At 40.9% G+C, this 22,259-nt stretch overlaps 1 protein-coding gene across 1 annotated transcript in view; it reads right to left on the bottom strand.

Annotated features, from left to right (window-relative positions):
• The window catches only part of CNTLN (centlein), a 396,875-nt gene that overhangs the window by 12,698 nt on the left and 361,918 nt on the right, over positions 1 to 22,259 (bottom strand). The window contains exons 25-26 of the mRNA XM_075825669.1: positions 12,013 to 12,201; positions 9,919 to 9,996 (exon numbers count right to left, since the gene is read on the bottom strand). Of these exons, the coding sequence (XP_075681784.1) occupies positions 9,919 to 9,996; positions 12,013 to 12,201 (267 nt within the window). The remainder of the gene's footprint in view (positions 1 to 9,918; positions 9,997 to 12,012; positions 12,202 to 22,259) is intronic.

The raw sequence follows: 22,259 nt of genomic DNA, 5'->3' as shown, positions 1-22,259 counted from the left end.
CCTTGTCTTTAATTCAGCAGACTTTTTTTTTCTTTTTTCATATAGAATAAAAGAAGATATTGCTATTAGTTTACTTTAGCCGGAGGTATGACTGTTTCCCTGCATACTCCTGAGAAGCATGCTGCACTCCACAGTGTTTTGCCTTTCATACGGCTCGACTTGAGTAAAACACACATATCTCCCCTCCGCACTGCAGACAGTTGTCAACAGCATTAGGCAGACAAGGTTAACTCCATCATCAAATATAGATATGAACCTGAATGCTAGAGTGGCTCGCTGCAGATAGCATGGGACTAAGTGCCGAGCAATGCCATGGCTGATGTAGTGAACCTCTACAGCCTAGCTGGTCTTTGCCAAGGAACAGTTAGCAGACTTTTGTGTTTGGCCCATGTGGTTTTAGCACAATAGGCAGATGTTATATTGTAGTGAATGGGAGTTTGAAAACATTCTATACACATAACGGGGGCAATCAAATGATTAGGATATGCTGTAGATCTTTTTAAAATTAGACTATGATCCAAGTCTTCGAGCCCATCTTCAGCTAACTGTCTTTCCGAGAAGAGCCAAAGTAATGCCATTATAGCTGAAGGGGCACTGCACTCGCTTGATTGCTTCTGCCTCTTTGTTTCAGCGATCAGTGGGGGTCTCAGCACCCGCACCCCCACCAATCAAAACTTCTGACATGTTAAAGGTTTTCTGAAATAACAGTTCAAGGGCTAGTTCACACAGAGTATTCTGGCGCGGTTTTTGATGCGGAAACTGCGTCAGAAACAGCACCAAAAAATGTCCGAAATAGCCTCCCATTTCAATGGGAGGTGGAGGCGATTTTTCCCCGCGAGCGGTAAAAAACGCTTGCGGGAAAAAGAAGCAACATGCCCTTTCTTCGGGCGTTTCAGTCTCTGACCCGCAAAAAAACGCAGCAAAAAACACGGCAAATAGAGAGCAGGCATGTTAAAATCTGCCTCAAAATTCATGAAGGAATTTTGAGGCAGATTGTTCCGTCTGCAAAAAACTCAGTGAACTAGGCCTTAACTTTATTCTGTGGGTTGTTACGATTAGGCCGCCACCTAATTTGTATAGTTTTTATGTTTTACTACTTTTGCACAATAAAAATCTTTTTGTTTCTTTTAACAAAATAATTTTGTGTCACCGAATTCTAAGACCTATAACTTTTATAATTTTCTGTTGACGGAGCTGCATGAGGGCTTTCTTTTTTGCGGGATGACTTGTAGTTTTCATTGGTACTATTTGAGGGTGCATATATTTTTATATATACTTTTTATTCCTGTTATTGGGAGGTGGGATGAACAAAATCAGATATTCTGGCATTGTTATCTCGTTTTTTTCACAGCGTTAAATGTGCAGGATAAATAACATTTTTAATTCTATAGTCCGAGTTGTTATGGAGCAAGCAATACAAATGTGTTATTTTATTCTTTTTTTTTTTTTTTTTTAATAATAAAACATTGTGTAAGGGGGAAATTTTTTTTTCATTTTTTTATTTTGTTTCAATAGTTTTTATTGAGAATTTTTTGAACATAAAAAACATATACACATTTCAAGTAATTCAAGTATACAGGAGATACAGAACGATAAGTCGAAGGCTTTGCCATGGAGCAGAGATAAAAACTATATCATTCAGTCCCGATGAAGTGACAGTAAAGAACAGAACATAACAAAAATAACTAAACATAACAAAACCATTCATATAGTGCAATAAGATTATATTGTACAGTCAATATCCAAATATATTTGTACTCTTATGTTCATGGCCTCCTTTTGAGATGAGATTTGAATTTATTATGACCTCTCACAGCTTATAAAATATACCTACTTATAGAGATTTATAGAAGGTGCTGTTGCACCACGGGGTCCATAGAAGGTTGAATCTTGCGAACGTAGAGTTCCCTAAGGCCATTACTCTTTCATAGGTATATGTCGTGTTAATTAATGCTAAGAGTTCCTCAACTATTGGGGTTTCTGCTTTCTTCCAATATCTCGTGATGGTTAGTTTTGCCATTACCAGAATCTTACAAATAAGGCATCTCTCCAGGGAATGGAAGCCCTCTTATTCTAGGAATAATAACGCTACTTGAGGGGACATGACAACTGGTTTTTGCATAACGATCTCCAAAAGTTCAGACACTTGAGCCCAAAACCTGTCTAATTTGTGGCATTGCCATAGCATATGGAATAGGGAACCTGTATTTCCACACCCTCTCCAGCATAGCGGTGAGGACTCAGGATATATCCTATGTAGGCGGTCTGGGGTGTAGTACCATCTCAGGGATGTTTTTAGTGCTGCTTCGATATGTTGAATGCACGGGAGAGCTCTATGTATGAGCTTAAATGAGGCCAACCATGTGGAGTCATTAAACGATCTCCCCAAGTCTCTTTCCCATGACTTAACTAAGTGAGTTTTGGTAAAAGAATAATGATTTTTAATCGTGTTATATATGGGTTTTAAACCTCCTATGCGTCTGGAGAAATGGGCAAATAACTTAAAGTTACATAAAGCGTCGAGATTGTTGGTGGTCTCCATGCAATGTTTTATTTGAAGATATTTAAAAAAGTCAGAGTTGGGTAGAGAGAATTTTGACTTTAGCCGCTCAAAGGTCACCAAATGATGATTGTCAAGCAGTGCGGAAACATCAGTGATGCCACCAGCAATCCATGACGTCAGCCTAAGGTTTGGAATTAGTAGCATAAAGAATTCTAAAGGAATATAACTTTTGAGTAACGGAATACGGTTAAGAGTGTTATTCTGGATGTAGGACCAGCATTCCAGAGTCGTCTTTGTCAGAGGGGACAATGGGCGCGAAGGTGCTAAATCCCAAAACGTCCAGAAAAGAGTGGTTTTTAAAGGTATAGGTGAAATATATGAAGTTTCAATTTGTAGCCACTGCTTTCCTGTGTCCATGGTCCACCAACTAGAAATTTGCGCTACCTGGGTGGCGATATAGTAGCTATGGATGTCCGGTATGCCCAAGCCGCCAATTTTCCTATCTCTAACCAATAAATGCATGGCAATTCGAGGGTGCGTTTTTGACCAGACAAATTGGGAGAGATTCCTTTGTGCTATCTGAAAATATCTTTTAGGGAGAGTAATAGGCAAGGTTTGGAATAGGTATAATAGTTTTGGTCGCAATCCGACCTAGCCATGAAGTTTCGAATTTAAGTAAGCGATCTGTATCTTTCTGAATAGCTTTTAATAGAGGTTCATAGTTAGCTGCGTATAGGTCCTTATATGAAGAAGTCAGAGTTATCCCCAGATACTGGATACCCTTCATTTGCCAATCAAAGGGGTATTTTGTTTTAAGTAAATGCAGTGTGGAGGGGTCTAAGTGAAAGGGAAGTATTTGTGATTTCTGCGCATTTAATCTATAGTACGATATGGTGCCAAAAGTCTTAATAATGTCCATGGAAGCTTCTAATGATGATTCTGGGTTAGTTAAAGATAAAATGATGTCATCTGCGTATAATGAGATAGTGTGTGAAACCTCGCGACATTGAATTCCCTTAATGTCCTCGCAGCGTTTAATGTGTTGAGCTAAGGGTTCCATGGAGAGTATAAAAATTTATGGAGATAATGGGCATCCTTGTCTGGTACCATTCGTTATATGGAACTCGGTAGACAGTATGCCATTAGTCTAGATTTTTGCTGTGGGTGCTGAGTAAAGTGCACTAATGGCTGTCAGAATGTTGCCCTCAAGTCCCATTTCTCCCAGGGTCGCAAAGGCATATGCCCAATTAATTCGGTCGAACGCCTTTTCAGCATCCAGGGCCAGCATCAATGCTGGTGTGGCTCTTGTTTCAATGAGGTGAAGTAGATTTACAATCCTTTTTGTGTTATCTGACGCCTGCCGCCCCTTAACAAATCCCACCTGATCTGAGCTTATCCAGGGTAGTTAGTAGAGGGGTGAGCCTTGCTACAAGAATCTTGCCATAAAGTTTGAGGTCTGAATTTAGTAGCGAAATGGGCCTGAAATTTTGGGGAGTATCGGGAGTCTTACCCGGTTTAGGGAGAGTGACAATAATAGCCGCTTGATTTTCCTTTGGAAAGGAGCCATGATCCATAGCCTGTTGGAAAAATTTAGTCAGATAAGGGGCCAGTACATTAGATAGGTTTTTATAATAAGAGTTGGAAAGACCGTCTGGACCTGGAGATTTACCCTGGGGAAGTGAACGTATGCTATTCAAAATTTCCAGCTCTGTCAATGGGGCATTTAAAGATCCTAATTGTTCTGCTGATAGTCTAGGGAGGGATGCTTTCCTAATGAAATCCATTATCTCATGGTGAGTGGGACAATTGGTAAAGGGGTCATCCTTTAGGTTGTAAAGAGAGGAATAGTATTTTCTAAATTGTTCTACTATATCTCTAGGATCCATGCGTTTATCTTGGGCGAGGGAGTCTTTCAGATATGGTATTCTGGTATTGAGCTTTAAGCCGAGCAGCTAGTAGTTTCCCTGCCTTATTGTTCTGGGAATAATAACGGGCTTTAGTTTTTCTTAAATTTTTCTCATATTCCGATACTAAGCAAAGACGTAGTCGTTGTCTAAGTATGAGTAATTGTGCAGCCCACTCTGAGGATGGAGATCATTTTTTTTTTGTGTCTACAAGACGTATTTCGTTAGTTAACAGAGCTACTTCTTCTAGACGCTTTTTTCGGACCGTGTGCCCTAAACGTATAAAGGTACCTCTTATGTATGCCTTGTGAGCATTCCAGAGGGAGGAGATTCCAATATCTGGCGTATCATTGCACTGGAAATATTCATGAAGGTCTCTTTCTATATCCAATTTATAAGTAGGATGAGATAAAAGATATGAATTGCATCTCCAGAGATAATCTGGGCTGGTGTCTTATGTTTCCGCAATCGTCAAAGTGATCGGCGCGTGATCTGACCACTGTATGCTCCCAATTGTCGTGGATTGGGATAAAAGGAGTGTCGCTTTGTCTATAATGAACATATCAATTCTAGAGTAACTATTATGGACTTGAGAATGGAACGAGTAATCACGTTCTGATCCATGTTGCATGCGCCAGATATCGTACAGCTCCTCCCCCCAGAACCAATCCCCAAAAGCAGCCCGTGATTGTCTAGGCTGTGACGTAGTGTCCATCCCAGAGTCCATAACAGAGTTAAAGTCCCCACACATAATCAGTTTTCCCTGTTTATGTTTAGCGATTAAACCACAGATTTTGTGAAGGAATCTCAATTGCTGGTTATTAGGCGCATACAACGTTAACAGAGAATATTTTACATTGTTAATAAAACAGATTAGTAATACATATCTCCCATTCGGATCTGCAAGCATCTCAATTAGCTGAAAAGCAACTGTATTTTTTACTGCTATCAAAACTCCTCTAGCCTTGGTAGAGTGATGTGACTGAAAAACATGGGGAAATTGGGGATGCTTAATTCGGTGGGCATCTTTTTCCAAGAGGTGAGTCTCTTGAATACACAGAACCTCACAGGCCAGCTGCTGAGCTTCTTTCCACAAATGTGCCCTTTTATGTGGGCTGTTGAGGCCATTTACGTTTAGAGAACCAATTTTAAGAGCCATCGTATAAGGGAGTGTGCTTTCGAATACCTGACCATATCGCGTCAAGGTTTAGGCCGTACTTGGTATAATCTAAAGGAATGTATGTGATTTGACTGTTAAATGAGTACAAGTGTAACAAATTGATCTGCACTGAACAAGGAAAGAACTTAGAACGACAATACAAAAGCATTCAAATACGTTTGAATAAAAAAGACTGAACAACAATGAGTTCAGACAAAATGAGGGGAGAAAACAGTCAACTTGTGGGCCGGACTTTTAGATCTCGAGAAAAACCCAGCTGCGCTACCGCCAAAAAGTGAGTATACCTCAGCGTCGCGGACGATGTCGAAGATTGGGCCCTTGCCAGTCATCTTTAACCGGTTGAGGTGAGGGTTTTTTCTTAGTTCCTAGGGAGGCGTCAGGAATGGAAATACCCCATTGATGTAGAAGAAATGCACCATCTTGGACAGTTCTGACCACGTGCATAGAGCCGTTTCGATGGATCAATAGCCGTACTGGAAAGCCCCATTTATATAGGATTTTGTTATTCCTCAAAGCGGTAGTGATGGGAGCAAGATCTCTCCTTAACTGCAGAGTGACGGCAGAAAGATCAGTGTAGACAGATATCATATTGTATTGTGCCGGGAGTGTTTCTTTATTTCTGACGGCTGACATAAAGAGTTCCTTGATATGGAAGAAGTGAAACCGAGCCAGTACATCTCTGGCTATATCCGTTGACAGGTGTTTTGGTCTGGGGACCCTGTGTGCTCTATCTAAGATCAGATCTCTAGAAGTGCAATCAGGCAGTAGGGTGTTAACGAAGCTTTGGAGAAACTGGGTTAAATCTTTTGGGGCTATATCTTCAGGTATGCCCCGAAACTTGATGTTGTTCAGTCGGGAACAGTCTTCTAAGTCAGCAATTTTTGCTTTTACTTGTGAGAGATCAGCTTCTAGGTCAAAGTGAGCATCTATAAGCTCATTATGGGAAACTGCAAAGTCCCCCATTTTAGATTCTACGTGTTGTACGCGATCCTCCACAGCATGTAATGCGGCAGACATTGGTTTGATTAATTGAGCGAACCCAGAATAAAGAGATTGTTGAAGCGCCTGTAGCATGGACTTGAGAGTGAGTTCTGTGACAGGGTTAGCTGTCGATGGCATATCGGCAAAAAGGTCTGAGGAGGCCCCCATATCTCCTTCAATGCACTCTATCTCCTGAGGAGTTGGTGCATTATGAAAGTCCCGTTTAGACCGATTAGCAGGGCTCCCATATCCTGGTGAAGGAGGTGAGGAAGGCGAGGGACCACGTGTGTGGTCTTTAAAATGGCGGCCTCTGGGTGCTGTCATCCCTTTTATCCCCCTCGTCGGCATTAGAGCTGCACTCTGTGAGTGTGGATAGTCTGTCTACGTTCTAGGTGACAGCGCCGGGACAGAGCTACTTCGGCGAAGTGGAGATCTAATCTGCAGGGATCCCGGCATTGAGGTGAGTGTGCCTGTGTGAGCGTCGGGGTCGGCGCCATTTTGGGCCGCTTGGCGGTCGTGGGGAAAGTAGAAATCCAGCATTTTCGCTGGTCTACTCACCGACTTCTTTTGTCTGGGCATGCTTGGCGGGTGTCCCCCTCCGGTAGATCAACTGCGGATGGCAGGAGAGGTCGTAGTTGCTTGTACGTCGCTTGTGAATGGTAAGGCAGCACGGAGCTAGGTCCTCACGCGACCATCCAGTCCGGCAGCCAAGCCACGCCCCTCCTTCATTTTTTTATTTCGATATTTTTTTTTGCAAACTTTGATTTTTTTTTTTAGTTCCGCTAGGAAACTTGACCATGCGATCCAATAATGTCACACCGACAGGCAGCCTATTAGCTCCTGCTCACAGCAGGACCTAATTGGTTTGGAACATGGCAGACCTGGGGGCCATTGCGTAACCCCCGCCTGCCATGGCAACCCATCGGCACACCATGACTGCGTCACTATGTTCTATTACGGTGCAGCCCGGGTAGGGGTCAGTATGTTCTATGAAAACATAAATTATAAAATACAAACACCCAAATGTTATTATTTCGAAGGGATGCCTAGTGGCTTCAAGCCTTTCAAATTGTCATTACCCGATTCATATGGCCTGCTTTCTATTATTTTTAATTGTTACATTTTCATTCCCCGTAAATGTTATCAATGCTAGCGGTTTTCCACATTAAATTCAATAAGAGAAAACATGGCAAACCCATTACAAAAATCTAAATTAGTATAATTTTTTTTTAAAAAGCACACTATGCACTAAAAAACACGTGTTTTTTTTAGCCACAAAAATTCCTACATGCCTTTTAATCCAGCATAAATAAAAAAGTAGCAAATGTAAAACTCACTTGTAAGGGTAGAGAACCTACAGGAAGACAGGTGGAAATGAATTAACGCAAATTCTGATACTTTTTTAGTCTGTGGAATTTCTGTGTGATTTTCCACTAAGTCTTCTGCTTTTGAAATTTCACATAATATTGCTTTATTGCTGGAAACATGTGCCAAATTATCATTCTTTCTGGATTATCAGACGCCGGATTTTACTGTAGGAACCACACACACACTATAATATATACAGTGCATTCAGAAAATCTTCAGACGCTTTAAATTTTTTCACATTTTGTTACATACGTTGAGGCCTTGTGCTAGAATAAAAAATAATTCACATTTTTCACCATCATTCTGCACTCAATACCCCATAAAGACAAACTTAAACAGAATGTTAGTAATCTTTTCTAATTTATTTAGAAGGAAAAACTAAAATATTGCATTGATATAAGTATTCAGACCCTTTACTTAGATGAAGCCCCTTTGGCAGTGATAACAGCCTCCAGTCTTCTTGGGTATGATGCCACAAGGTTTGCACACCTGGATTTGGGGATTTTCTGCCATTCTTCTCTGCAGATCCTCTCAAGCTCTGTCAGGTTGGGTGGTAACGTCGGTGGACAGCCATTTTCAGGTCTCTCCAGAGCTGTTCAATTGGGTTCAAGTCAGGGCTCGGGCCACTCAAGGACATTCACCGAGTTGTACCTATGCCACTCCTGTGTTGTCTTGGCTGTGTGCTTAGGGTTATTGTTTTGTTGAGAGGTGAACCTTCAGCTCTGTCTGAGGTCCAGAACACTCTGGATCAGGTTTTCATTAAGAATATCTCTGTACTTTACTCCATTCATTTTTCCCTCAACCCTGACCAGTCTCCCTGTCCCAGCCGCTGAAAAACACCCCTTCTGCATGATGCTGCCACCACCATGCGTCACTGGTATTGGGCAGGTGATGAGCAGTGTCTGGTTTCGTGTAGACATGACGCTTAGAATTAAGGCCAAAAAGTTTAATCTTGGTTTCATCAGACCACAGAATCTTGTTTCTCACAGTCAGAGTCCTTTAGGTTTTTTTTGCAAACTCCAGGCGGGCTTTCATGTGTCTTTTACTGAGGAGAGGCTTCTTTCTGGACACACCACAATAAAGCCCAGATTGGGGGAGTGCTGCAATGATGGTTGACCTTCTGGAAGTTCTTCCCATCTGCACACAGGATCTTTGGAGCTCAGCCAGAGTGACAATTGGGTTCTTGGTGGTCACCTTTCTTGTCAAGGCCCTTCTCCCCCGAGAAAAATTAGCGGTTTTCATTTTTAATAAATGTTAAAAAAATGCTAAAATTCTGTTTTCACTTTGTCATTATGGGGTATTGAGTGCAGAATGATGGTGAAAAACTTTGATTATTTTTATTTTAGCACAAGGCCCCAACATAGCAAAGTGTGAAAAAAATTAAAGTGTCTGAAGATTTTCCGAATGCACTCTGTGTGTGTGTGTGTGTGTGTGTGTGTGTGTGTGTGTGTGTGTGTGTGTGTGTGTGTGTGTGTATGTATGTATGTATGTATGTATGTATGTATGTATGTATGTATGTATGTATATATATATATATATATATATATATATATATATATATATATATATATATATATATATATATATATCCAAGAAGAAAATTCAGCAGCACTCCAATAATCAAGGTGAAAAAAAAGTGAAATTTATTGTGCCAACATGGCAATGCAATGTTTCCGTCCCACCCTGGGACCTTTCTCAAGCATGCTGCTGAATTTTCTTCTTGGATATGCGTATGGTCTTTGGATCGGGACCATCAGCTGGCACCCTTCATTATTGGAATTTGTACGTTGAAATAGAGTGCTGCCGTTTTTTCTACTGGTATATATATATATATATATATATATATATATATATACATACACACACACACACACACACACACACACACACGCACGCAGATTATATACGGACTATGAGATATTTATTGTGTAAGTGGCTTTGAGTCAGATAGTAAAAAATACACTAAGGAATATTTCCAATACCTGTCCTTCAAGAAGCTTCATTATGTGGTTCATCCATTCTTTATCATACTCTACTGACCGCCTCACATTTGCTATTTCCTAATGGGAGGAAAGGAGACACAATAATTTATGACATGTTTATGAAAGCATTATGGACATAGAATAAAAAAAGCACATAGCGTTTAAAACACCTTGCATCAAAAGTGACCAGAGTGCTCCATGGATGCATTACACATCCTTATTTTGCAAATAATAATCAATACCCCCGTATCTTCAATAAAAGCGTGAAATGGCTACATGGACCAGGTCCAATATTACCCAGGCTACATAAAGGTCGTGAGGCATGCTTCTTAAAATGCTGAGCCTTTCTAGCTTTTCAATAAACTACACGCAAGCATTGAAATAATGTTCAGCAGTATGATTCTACGTGTGAATTTGTGTTACGGAATATGGCGGTATGGGAGTTTGTGGTGAATTAACACTTGGGGGGGGGGGGGTTCTTCTGCTACAAGCCTTTTTTAATCATTCCAATGGTTTTTAATGGGGCTGAGGACAGCGCTATGTGCAGACCAATTACCTTTCACACCAAACAGACTTTTTTGTAAAGACACTTTTGTTAAGACATTTTTAAGCTGAAGCAATAAAGGTCTTTTACAAACTCTTGATTTTAAAGTTGTAAGTAGACCATTTTCTAGGATGTCATCGTATAACGTAGTATTCATATATCCCTTCACTGGGACTATATAGCCCAGGCTAAACCATGAAAAAAAGAAAAACCACCAACCAGAATCTCCCTTTTTCCATTAAACCTTAGGCCAAGTTCACACGTAGCATAAACAATGTGGATTTTCCGTAACGGATTTCATTGTTGAAAATCCTCAGCGTATTACAGTATCAGCAGAGTGGATGAGATTTGAACAAATCTTATCCACACGCTGCGTAAAAAAACCAGCCGAAGGCCGGCCAGCTAAGGGCTTGTCCACACGTAACGGAATTGCTGCATATTTTCCATACGGAATTGCAGACGGAAAGTACGCAGCAGAATACAGCAAAGTGTGTGTGAATGAGCAAATGTCATCCATACGCTGCATAAAATTTCAGTCCTGAAATTCACCTGCACTGTATATTTTTCATATATTTTGTTCCGCAACATGTCAATTCCTGCTGCGGAAAGTGGACTGAATGCCTGCGTTTTTCAAAGGAGCTATCACCATCCCTCAGACGCAGCAAAATCTGCACTATTTTCTGCTGTAAAAAAATGTAGGAAACGGTGCGATTTTTCCGCAGCGGAATGTCTGCTAGTTTTAGCGGAAATGCTGCTGAAAGTTTTTGCAGCAATTCCGTTACATGTGGACAAGCCCTAAATGCACATTCAGGGAGGACGTGATCTGTTGGCATCTGTGAAACATACATTCAGCTGTCAGTCTACCGGATGATAACGCACAATTCAACACTCCAGAGAACAAGTTTCCCCTGCTCCAGGGGCAATCAACCAACTTTTGGCCCATCGTGATCTCAAGCTTCTGTGCAGCTGCTCAGCCATGATTTTTATGCTACACACACACATCCTTTGACAGTGCCATGTTAAAAGTCACTAAACTTTTTAATATGACTCTTTGTACAGCTAGCGATCGTCTACGGAGATTACACGACAGTATACTTAACTTCATGCACTTGCTAGATATGAGTGAGGTTTAAATCGACAACACAACTAATTCGAATTTGGGTGCAAATATCATTGGCAGTGTGGTGTATGTTCAATAACAAAGATGTTTTCCAGATTGGTATTATACAGATTATGTAGGTGTTTTACTACGTAAATACTGTAAAGCACAGTAAATCTGGTTTATGTACAAATCTTATTCTATTTCAGGGACTTATACATAGAAGAGCTTCATGAACAAGTTCACATATGCAGTAAAGTAGAACGGAAGCAGAAATTATCAGGAGATGACAAATAGATGACGATATTTATTATGTTCATTTATTTTCATAAGCTGTTGCAGAGTTATTTGTATACATTTGTATTACCTCTTTAATTTTACAATATTAAATAACATAAGTAAGAAATATCCATCTGAAAAAAAAAAGGATACATTTAGTTTATTTACTCACCTCTTCATCTTGAACGTCTAATATATCACTGAGGTCTGAGTGTGAGATGTTGAGGATGCTGGCTGCCAGTGACTGGGCTCGGTGTACGGACTGTTTAGATGGACCACTTACGGACTCTTGCAAGATTTTGGCTTGTCTAACGTAATTTCTCATTCCACACACATCCCCCTGGAGTTCTTTTGCCAGGCTCTTCCAAAAGGAAAAAAAAAGTGATTTTAGCAGTTGAGTACATGGTGCCTCAAAACTGACCTGTTCGCTAAATCTTACCTATATTTCTCTCTACAGCGACTGTCCCTCAACCAGAATCCAACAACCACCGCACTTCCCCCAGAACTACTGTGTCTTACCCCCACCTCTCATATTGTTAGCTTATTTTGGTCAGGGCTCTCTTTTTCTAGTGTATCTATAATTGCTTCAGAGTGTATATTTGCACTGTATACTACTCTGTAATGTTCAGTGCTGCATAATGTGTATGATATATAAAGTATAATAATAATTGTATACTGTGTTTTGACCAATACTGAATCTAGGTCTTTCATTATACACATTTTTTCTTTTTTTATTCTAGTGTCAGCATACAAAATTTATCACATATTGTACAACCCCTGTATAAAAAAACAAAAACAAACAATTGTTCTACAACAACCAGATGAGCCGCTTCTGAATTCTCTTGCATGGTAACAGCTACAGTTTGCAATTATTTTTAACAGTATGTAGGATTAAAACTGTGATTCCAAATAAAACCTACACTTTGCCACTTCTGTTCCTGTGAGAATACAATGAATATATATTGGTATTGGGCCGTGGCCTGGACATGGCGCTCAGCGACTGCATGGTGTGAGAGCTCTGTTCCAGGTACAGCTAAACACCCTACATTTGTTTCTCACCAGTGGGTAAAACTGAAATATATCCCAGATACCTGCCAGATGGGAACATCCGTCCAACAGAAACGTCATTCTGCACATTTTAATCGAAAATCCCCCATAGCCCCGGGCCTCAATGCCTACCAAAGCAGACATGGAGGGGTACATTGCCAGACTGGAAACAGTCTATAACATTGAACTGAAGTCCCTGAAGGATGATTTTTACCCACACACTAATGGTCCTATTGATTTCGATGGAGCCCAGTTGCAGCTCCGGTTGGATCCATCATGCAGCACTCTGGCGAAAAGGAGAGCCCTATGCCCACTATTAGAGGCCCTCAGAGAAAAAAGGTACTTTTCCCAATTGCAAATTCATACAGGGAACACAATCTTTTTCTTTCTATCTCCTCCAGATCTAGTCATGACTTTGCAGTTTCCGCGGATCATCATCTCGCAGTGGCCTTTCTTCCCCGCCAAGGAGGCCTGTGGAGAGCGAACAGTGAAGGCACTATTGTTTGAACAGACTTTTCTGGAGATGTTAAATGCGTGCTGTCCTCTAGACCTGGACCAATGTCTTCCTTATTTGATAACCCAGCCTTCCTTCCTGTAGTCTGTCAAGACACCTTTTTTAGTTGGTTAGCTTAAGGTGTAGGGTTAGAGAATTACAGCCCTATGCCTTCATGGGAAGGCCTTTATCATGGCTGGCGGGCTTATACACAGCGGAGATCCTTTTTGGGCTCTTTTCAACCCAATCCTGAAAACTGACCATAAACTGTTAGAAAAGTTCCTTCTGCACAACAATCCACAGTTATACACCGTGTTCCAAATTATTATGCACATTGGTTTTAAGTGTCATAAACATTTAATTATTAGTTTTTCAATTAAACTCATGGATGGTATTGTGTCTTAGGGCTCTTTGGATCATTGTAATCAATCTCAGACACCTGTGATAATTAGATTGCCAGGTGTCCCCAATCAAAGGAAAACTACTTAGGAAGGACGTTCCACATTATTAAGCAGGCCACAGGTTTCAAGCAATATGGGAAAGAAAAAGGATCTCTCTGCTGCCGAAAAGCGTGAAATAGCGCAATACCTTGGACAAGGTATGAAAACATTGGATATTTCAAGAAAACTTATGCGTGATCATCGTACTGTGAAAAGATTTGTGCCTGATTCAGAGCACAGACGGAATCGTTCAGATAAAGGCATAATGAGGAAGGTTTCTGCCAGACAAGTTACATCAAAACAGAAGCTCTGGGAGGCTATTCTGACATCCTGCAAAGATATTCAAGCAGAAACTGTCCAAATACTCACAAATTCAATGGATGCAAGAATTGTGAAGGTGATATCAAAGAAGGGGTCCTATGTTAACATGGAACTTGGCCTGTTAAGTTTGTTTTGATTGAAAGAGCTTTTGATTTCTGTAAATATGACCTCCTGATGCTGCAAATTCAACAAATTGCCATTTTAGTTCTCTTTACAACCTTTAAAATGTTTTGATCTCTGTTGTGCATAATAATTTGAAACAGTGCATTTTGAGTTTTTTTACTTCTAAAAAAAAATCTGTTATCATTAGAAGATTTGTTCAATAAAATTTGCATTATACTCCAACGGTTGATGGCTTTAAGATTATACTGACTGTTATTTGCATCGACTATTTAGGAAAATCAGCGAAAAATAACATTTGCATAATAATTTGGAACGCGGTGTATGTGCTTTCTGTGCTTCATTCCTTCATTTTAGAGGTCTCAATGGGTCCATCTCTGCCTTATGTCAACAAATGGGAAATATAAATTGGCAATAGACTTTCAGAGCAGGAGTGGCAAAAAGTTTTTCTTTTGACCCATTAGATGCCAGTAACATGTCAGGCACAGGAGAAGAATTGTAAAATACCGACCAGATGGTACAGATGCTTAGATGTTCTCCATAAAATGTATCCAGTGGTCCCGGATACTTGCTGGCGCTGCAACACAGGAAAGACTATGCTCCACTTTCGGTGGGATTGTCCCATTATCCAGTATTTTTGGCAATACATTTTTGCACTCTATCCACTCCTATCTGGTTGGCAGACCCCCCCCCCCCCACCCAGTCAAGTGGCACTGCTGTCTCTCACCCTAGGCACTATCACTATTACTTCTAAATGTTTTTAGACATATGCTAATAGCCACTCGTACAGTCATTCCCCACCACTGGAAATCAGCGCGGTGGCTAAACTTCAGGAACGGGTGGCAGAAATTGACCTTTTGATGAGAATGGAATTGCTCATGGCTGACGCTTATGATCGACTTGGCCAGGTCATGTCCATCTGGCAATGCTGGGTAACCATTAACAGAAATCCCAGGTTTTTGACATGGTTGTTTGAATTCCTGCATTTTCAACTGTTAACCCCTTCCCTCTTTAGCCACTTTTGACCTTCCTGACCGAGCCTCATTTTTCAAATCTGACATATGTCACTTTATGTGGTAATAACTCCGGAATGCTTTCACCTATCCAAGCGATTCTGAGATTGTTTTCTCGTGACACATTGGACTTTAAGTTACTGGCAAAATTTGCTCGATATGTTCAGTATTTAATTGTGAAAAACACCAAAATTTAGCGAAAAATTGCAAAAATTAGCATTTTTCTCAATTTAAATGTATCTGCTTGTAAGACAGGCAGTTATACCACACAAAATTGTTGCTAATTAACATCCCCCATATGTCTACTTTAGATTGGCATCGTTTTTTGAACATCCTTTTATTTTTCTATGACGTCACAAGGCTTAGAACTTTAGCAGCAATTTCTCACATTTTCAAGAAAATTTCAAAAGGCCATTTTTACAGGGGCCAGTTCAGTTGTGAAGTGGCTTTGAGGGCCTTATGTATTAGAAACCGCCAAAAAGTCACCCCATTTTAAAAACTTCACCCCTCAAAGTATTCAAAACAGCATTTAGAAAATGTCTTAACCCTTTACACATGTCACAGGAATTAAAGCAAAGTAGAGGTGAAATTTACAAATTTCATATTTTTTTGCAGAAATAAATTTTTTGTGCAATTTTTTTTATAACACAGAAGGTTTTACCAGAGAAATGCAACTCAATATTTGTTGCCCAGATTCTGCAGTTTTAGGAAATATCCCACATGTGGCCCTAGGCTGCTACTGGACTGAAGCACCGGCCTCAGAAGCAAAGGAGCACCTAGTGGATTTTGGGGCCTTATTTTTGTTAGAATAAATTTTAGGCACCATGTCAGGTTTGAAGGGCTCTTGCGGTGCCAAAACAGTCAAAATCCCCCAAAAGTGACCCCATCTGGGAAACTACACACCTCAAGGAAATTATCTAGGGGTACAGTGAGCATTTTGACCACACAGGTTTTTTACAGAAATTATTGGAAGTAGGCCGTGAAAATTAAAATCAACATTTCTTCAAAGAAAATGTAGGTTTAGCGACTTTTTTTCTCATTTCCACAAGGACTAAAGGAGAAAAAGCACCGTAAAATTTGTAAAGCAATTTCTCCCGAGTAAAACAATACCCCACATGTGGTAATAAACGGTTGTTTGGAGACACGGCAGGGCTGAGAAGGGAAAGAGCGCTATTTGGCTTTTGGAGCTCAAGTTTAGCAGGAATGGTTTGCGGAGGCCATGTCACATTTACAAAGCCCCTGAGGGGACAAAACAGTGGAAACCCCCCACAAGTGACCCCATTTTGGAGACTACACCCATTGAGGAAATTATCTAGGGGTATAGTGAGCGATTTGACCCCACAGTTTTTTTGCAGAAATTATTGGAAGTAGGCCCTGAAAATAAAAATCTACATTTTTTCAAAGAAAATGTAGGTTTAGCTTATTTTTTCTCATTTCCACAAGGACTGAAGGAGAAAAAGCACCACAAAATTTGTAAAGCAATTTCTTCCGAGTAAAACAATACCCCACATGTGGTAATAAACGGCTGTTTGGACACACGGCAGGGCTTAGAAGGGAAAAAGCGCTATTTGGCTTTTGGAGATCACATTGAGCAGGAATGGTTTGCGGCGGCCATGTCACATTTGCAAAGCCCCTGAGGGGAAAAAACAATGAAAACGCCCAAAAAGTGACACCATTTAGGAAACTACACCTCTTGAGGAATTCATCTAGGGGCGTAGTGAGCATTTTGACCCCACAGATGTTTCATAGAATTTATTAGAATTGGGCAGTGATAATAAAAACAATCCTTTTTCTTCAATAAGACGTAGCTTTAGCGCAAATTTTTTTCATTTTCGCAACAAATAAAGGAAAAAAAAAAGAACCCAACATTTGTAAAGCAATTTCTACCGAGTACGGCAATACCCCATATGTGGTCATAAACTGCTGTTTGGGCACACGGCAGGGCTCAGAAGGGAAGGACCGCCATTTGGAGTGCAGATGTTGCTGGATTGGTTTCTGGGCGCCTGTGGGCCCAAAACAGTGGAAACCCCCCAGAAGTGACCCAATTTTGGAAACTACACCCCTCAATGCATTTACCTAGGGGTGTAGTGAGCATGTTAACCCTGCAGGTGTTTTGTAGAAATTAGTGTGAACTCGATGTTGCAGAGTGAAAATGGGATTTTTTCCACAGATATGTGGACAATATGTGGTACCCGGCTTGTGCCACCATAACAAGACAGCTCTCTAATTATTATGCTGGGTTTCCTGGTTTTAGAAACCCCCTACATGTGGCCCTAATCTCTTGCCTGGACAGTCGACCAGGCTCGGTAGTGAAAGCGTACCATGTAAAATTGAGGCCTAATTTGGCGATTTACAAAGTATTGGTTCACAACTGCAGAGGCTCAGATGTGAAATAATAAAAATAAACCCCTGGGAAGTGACCCCATTTGGAAACTGCACCCCTCAAGGCATTTATTAAGGGGTGTAGTGAGCATTTTCACCCCACAGGTCTTTTCCATAAATGAATGCGCTGTGGATGGTGCAAATTAAAAATTTATATTTTTCCCTAGATATACCATTCAGGGGCAAATATGTCGTGCCCAGCTTGTGCCACTGGAGACACACACCCCAAAAATTGCTAAAAGGGTTCTCCCGGGTATGACGATGCCATATATGTGGAAGGAAACTGCTGTTTGGGCACGCTGTAGGGTTCAGATGGGAGGAAATGCCATTTGGCTTTTGGAGCGTCGATTTTGCTTGGTAGTAGTTTTGTTTGGAGTCTTACTGATGTTTACGTTTATAATGTAGGGCATATGTAAGCCGGGCAGAGTATATAAGGGGCATAGTCAGGTGGTATAATAATGGGGTAAAAAAAAAAACAATAAAATAATCCATAGATGTGTGTTGCGCTGTGAAGCAATACTTTCTGCACAGGCCGGTGTCGCACTGATATATGGCATCCTTTATTATCCCCCTTTTGATCCACACTCCGCGCCTTTGTAGTTTGGGGAATTTTGCTAGGAAGTGTTGTCCTGGTATAATACGGGCACCCTCGCTTCCAGCGGATATGTTTGGGCCCTCCCTTTCCTGGTTCCCTAATTTTAGGTCCTTGATAAATCGCCTCTTCAAACAGAAGAAATGTTCCCCTCGGGCACAACTGCATATTTTTTTATTACCTGACTTATTGGAGCCATAACTAATTTTATTTTTCATAGACGTAGTGGTATGAGGGCTGGTTTGTTGCGGGACGAGCTGTAGTTATTATTGGTACCATTTTGGGGTACATGCGACTTTTTGATCACCTTTTATCCTATTTTTTGGGATGCCAGGTAAACAAAAAAACGCAATTCTGGCACAGCTTTTTTCATTTTTTTTTTATACAGCGTTCACCATGCGTTATAAACTACATGTTCACATTATTCTGCGGGTCAGTACGATTCCGGCGATACCTAATTTATAGAACTTTTTCATGTTTTACAACTTTTTGCACAATAAAATTACTTTTGTAAAAAGAATGTATTTTTTCTGTCGCCAAGTTGTGAGAACCATAACTTTTTAATTTTTTTGTCGACGGAGCTGTATGAGGGCTTGTTTTTTGCGGGGCGAGCTATAGTTTTTATAGGTACCATTTTTGGATACGTGCGACTTTTTGATCACTTTTTATTCTAATATATGTAGGGCAAAGTGACCAAAAAACAGAAACTCTGGTAACGTTTTTTACGTTTTTTTTTTACGCTGTTCACCGCGTGCAATAAATAATATAATATTTTGATACCTCCGGTCGTGGCGATACCAAATACATATGGTTTATTATTATTTTTCAATAATAAAGGACTTGATAAGAGTAAAAGGGGGATTGTGTTTTATTTGATTACTTGAAACTTTTACTGTTTTCAAACTTTTATTTTTTGCACTTTTTTTTACACTTTTTTTACACTTTTTCTCAAGTCCCACTAGGGGACTTGAAGGTCCAACGGTCAGACTTTTTTTTTTCTAATACATTGCACTACCTACGTAATGCAATGTATTAGATCTGTCAGTCATTCACTGACAGCAAGCCGATTAGGCTTCGCCTCCCGGCGGGGCCTAAATCGGCTTCCGTAATGGCAGAGCAGGAGACCATTGTTTCTCCTGTTTCCATAACAGCAGTCGCCAGTCCCGATTGCCTGTCAGGGCTGGCGATCTGCTAGTAACCGCTACGATGCAGCAATCGCTTTCGATTGCTGCATCGAAGGGGTTAATGGCAGGGATCGGAGCTAGCTCCGGTTCCTGCCGTTACAGGTGGATGTCAGCTGTACAGTACAGTTGACTTCCACCGCTGATGACGCCGGATCAGCTCCTGACCCGGCGCCATCTTGCCGGCAGCTACGGAAGCCGATCAGGCTCCGCCGCCGGGCGGATCTTGACCGGCTTCGGTGCTAGGCAGACCGGGAGGCCAGTATTAGGCCTCCGGTTGCCATTGCAGCCACCGGAACCCAGGCAATTTCATTACTGGGGTTACGATGAGCTGCAAACACCTTAAGTGCAGCGATCGCGTTTGAGCGCTGCACTTAAGGGGTTAATGGCGGGGATCGAAGCTAATTTCGGTCCCCGCCGTTACAGCCGGATGTCAGCTGTAAGATACAGCTGAGATCCGGTGATGATGGCACCGGCTCAGCTTCTGAGCCGGTCCCAAACATTCGGCGTACATGTACGGCAAGATGCGGGAAGTCAATGCTTTCCATGACGTACATGTACGGCAAATGTCGGGAAGGGGTTAAGGTGGTTTAGCAGGGCCTTTCCCGTCTGTCTTCTTTACTCCTAACCCCCTTCCCCACCCTCTCTTTTTTTCCCGTTTCATTCTCTCTTTGTCTAGTTTCCTTTGTTCTTATATATGTGGTCCACACATGTTGGGTTTAATGTGATCATTGTATTGGCACAACTCCATTTATCTGTATTTTTCTATCCCTGCGCGAACTCATGATTGTTGCTTATTTTTTTGTGATTCTTATTGTATTGATAAAATGTTCTCACTGGACTGTTTCTAATTGTCTTTGACTTTAACATGTCTCTTTTTGTCTTGATGACTTTTACCTTTTAATGCTGTAACATTAAAATGAAGGTAAAGTACTAATCTCTAGACATGTCAGATAGGTACAAGCAGCCTGGCATGGAAATGTCATCACAAAGCTACAGCAGAAGAAAAGTGTGGATGTGCTATAATGTCTGAAAAAAGCAGTGATTCCTCTGTTGTTTTTTGGGTTTCATTTTAACACCGTTTACTGTGGAGTAAAAACTGCATGTTAACGTTATTCTGTGTGTCAGTGCGATTACGCCAATAGCAAATTGACATAGATTTTTTTAGGACATACTACTTTTACATAAAAAATGTTTTGCTAAATGTAAGATTTGTTGTGTGTGGAAGAGCTGTAGTTTTTATTGGTACCATTTTGGGGTACATATGACTTTTTGATCACTTTAGCTCTTTTTTTTTTTTTTGGGAGGTAGGGTGTCAAAAAATAAATTATTTTTAAAAAAAAGTAATTCTGCGGTTTTTATAAATTTATTTTTTACAGCATCCACCGTGCGGGATAAATATGGTAATATTGTAATACTTTTATGGACACCGCGACACCAATTATGTTTATTTTTTTTTATATTACTTAAGGGGTAATCTGGGTGAGGTTTTTTGTTTGGATTTTTTTTTTTAACATTACTAAAAACTAGAGAACTTGAACAAGTGGTCGTCTGATTGCTGGTACAATGCACTGCAATACCCATGTACTGGCTCCTATTAAGGCCCGTGTCGAGAGGGCGCAATGGGATGGCAAGATGTCGTGGTCACTATTGACCACGGCATCTAAGTGGTTAAAAGGCTGGTATCGGAATAATCTCCAATCCTGGCCGTTACAGTGCAATGTCGGCTGTGTCGCATATGTCGTGGGCTCAGTCCATGAGCGCGCTCCATACTCTTCCTTAGCGGCCATGACAGTTACGTCATACGTCACTAAGGGGTTCAAATCCAAATCCTAGCAGCATGCAAACAAGCGACAATGCTATATGGGGTAGGACATACAGGTGAAAAATACTGATGAACAATTACTTACACACCACCTATTAACCACGAGGGGGGTGGTTGCCTAGTATTAAACTTACACTCAAATAAGGCTACTATAAAGCGTCAGTCACACGTTATATGTAATAGGCTTAAAAATTATTAGTTACGCCTATACTATTACGCCCCTTTAACAGTACCATCCAGCTGCTCTCCCCATTAATGTGCCTGCTGCCCCCAAATACTGTATTTCAGAAATAATGGTGCCATAACTATAGTTACCAAAATATAATAGTGCCAAACAATGCACCAGATGGTAATAGGGGCTCACACAGCAATGTGCCCGTCTTTGTGCTTACACAGTAAAAGAGCCCTCTTAGTGGCTTTGACACAGTAATAGTGCGCCTCTATGTGCTTCCACACAGTAATAGTGCCCCCTTAGTACACAGTAAAAATGCTCTTTTACTGCCCTTACACAGTATTAGTGCCCCTTTACTATTCCTACGCAGTAATAATGCCCCCTTAGTGCCCCTTAATTAGTAAAAGTATCCCTTAGTTCACTACACACAGTAATAGTGCCTTTACATTGTAATAGTGCCCCCTAAGCCCCAACACAGTAACAGTGTCCATTTAGTGCCCCCTCGTATTATTTGTGACCCACAGTAAGCCCAAACACAGTAGAGGTGCCCCTTTAGTGCCCCCAAATAGCAAAAATTCCCCCTAAGCAAACTCCAACACAGTAAAGGTGGCACTTTAGTGCCTCTCATATAGTTAGAATGCCCCCTATGTATGTTCCAACACAGGAAAGTCATCCCAGAAAAATAATAAAATTAATACCTCACATAACCCCATTCCCACAATGAAATGAGCAGCTCAGGGTCACAGGCCTCTTCTCTCCTGTGGCTGAGGTTTCCATGCTCCGCCATAGTATTCAATGGTATCTGTGTCCTGAAGACGCGGGTACAGTTGAAA

The sequence above is a fragment of the Rhinoderma darwinii genome, chromosome 1 (genome assembly GCF_050947455.1).
Source record: "Rhinoderma darwinii isolate aRhiDar2 chromosome 1, aRhiDar2.hap1, whole genome shotgun sequence".
NCBI lineage: Eukaryota > Metazoa > Chordata > Amphibia > Anura > Rhinodermatidae > Rhinoderma > Rhinoderma darwinii.
The sequence above is the reverse complement of the archived record's forward strand: the minus strand, read 5'-3'. Positions and strand labels throughout refer to the sequence as shown.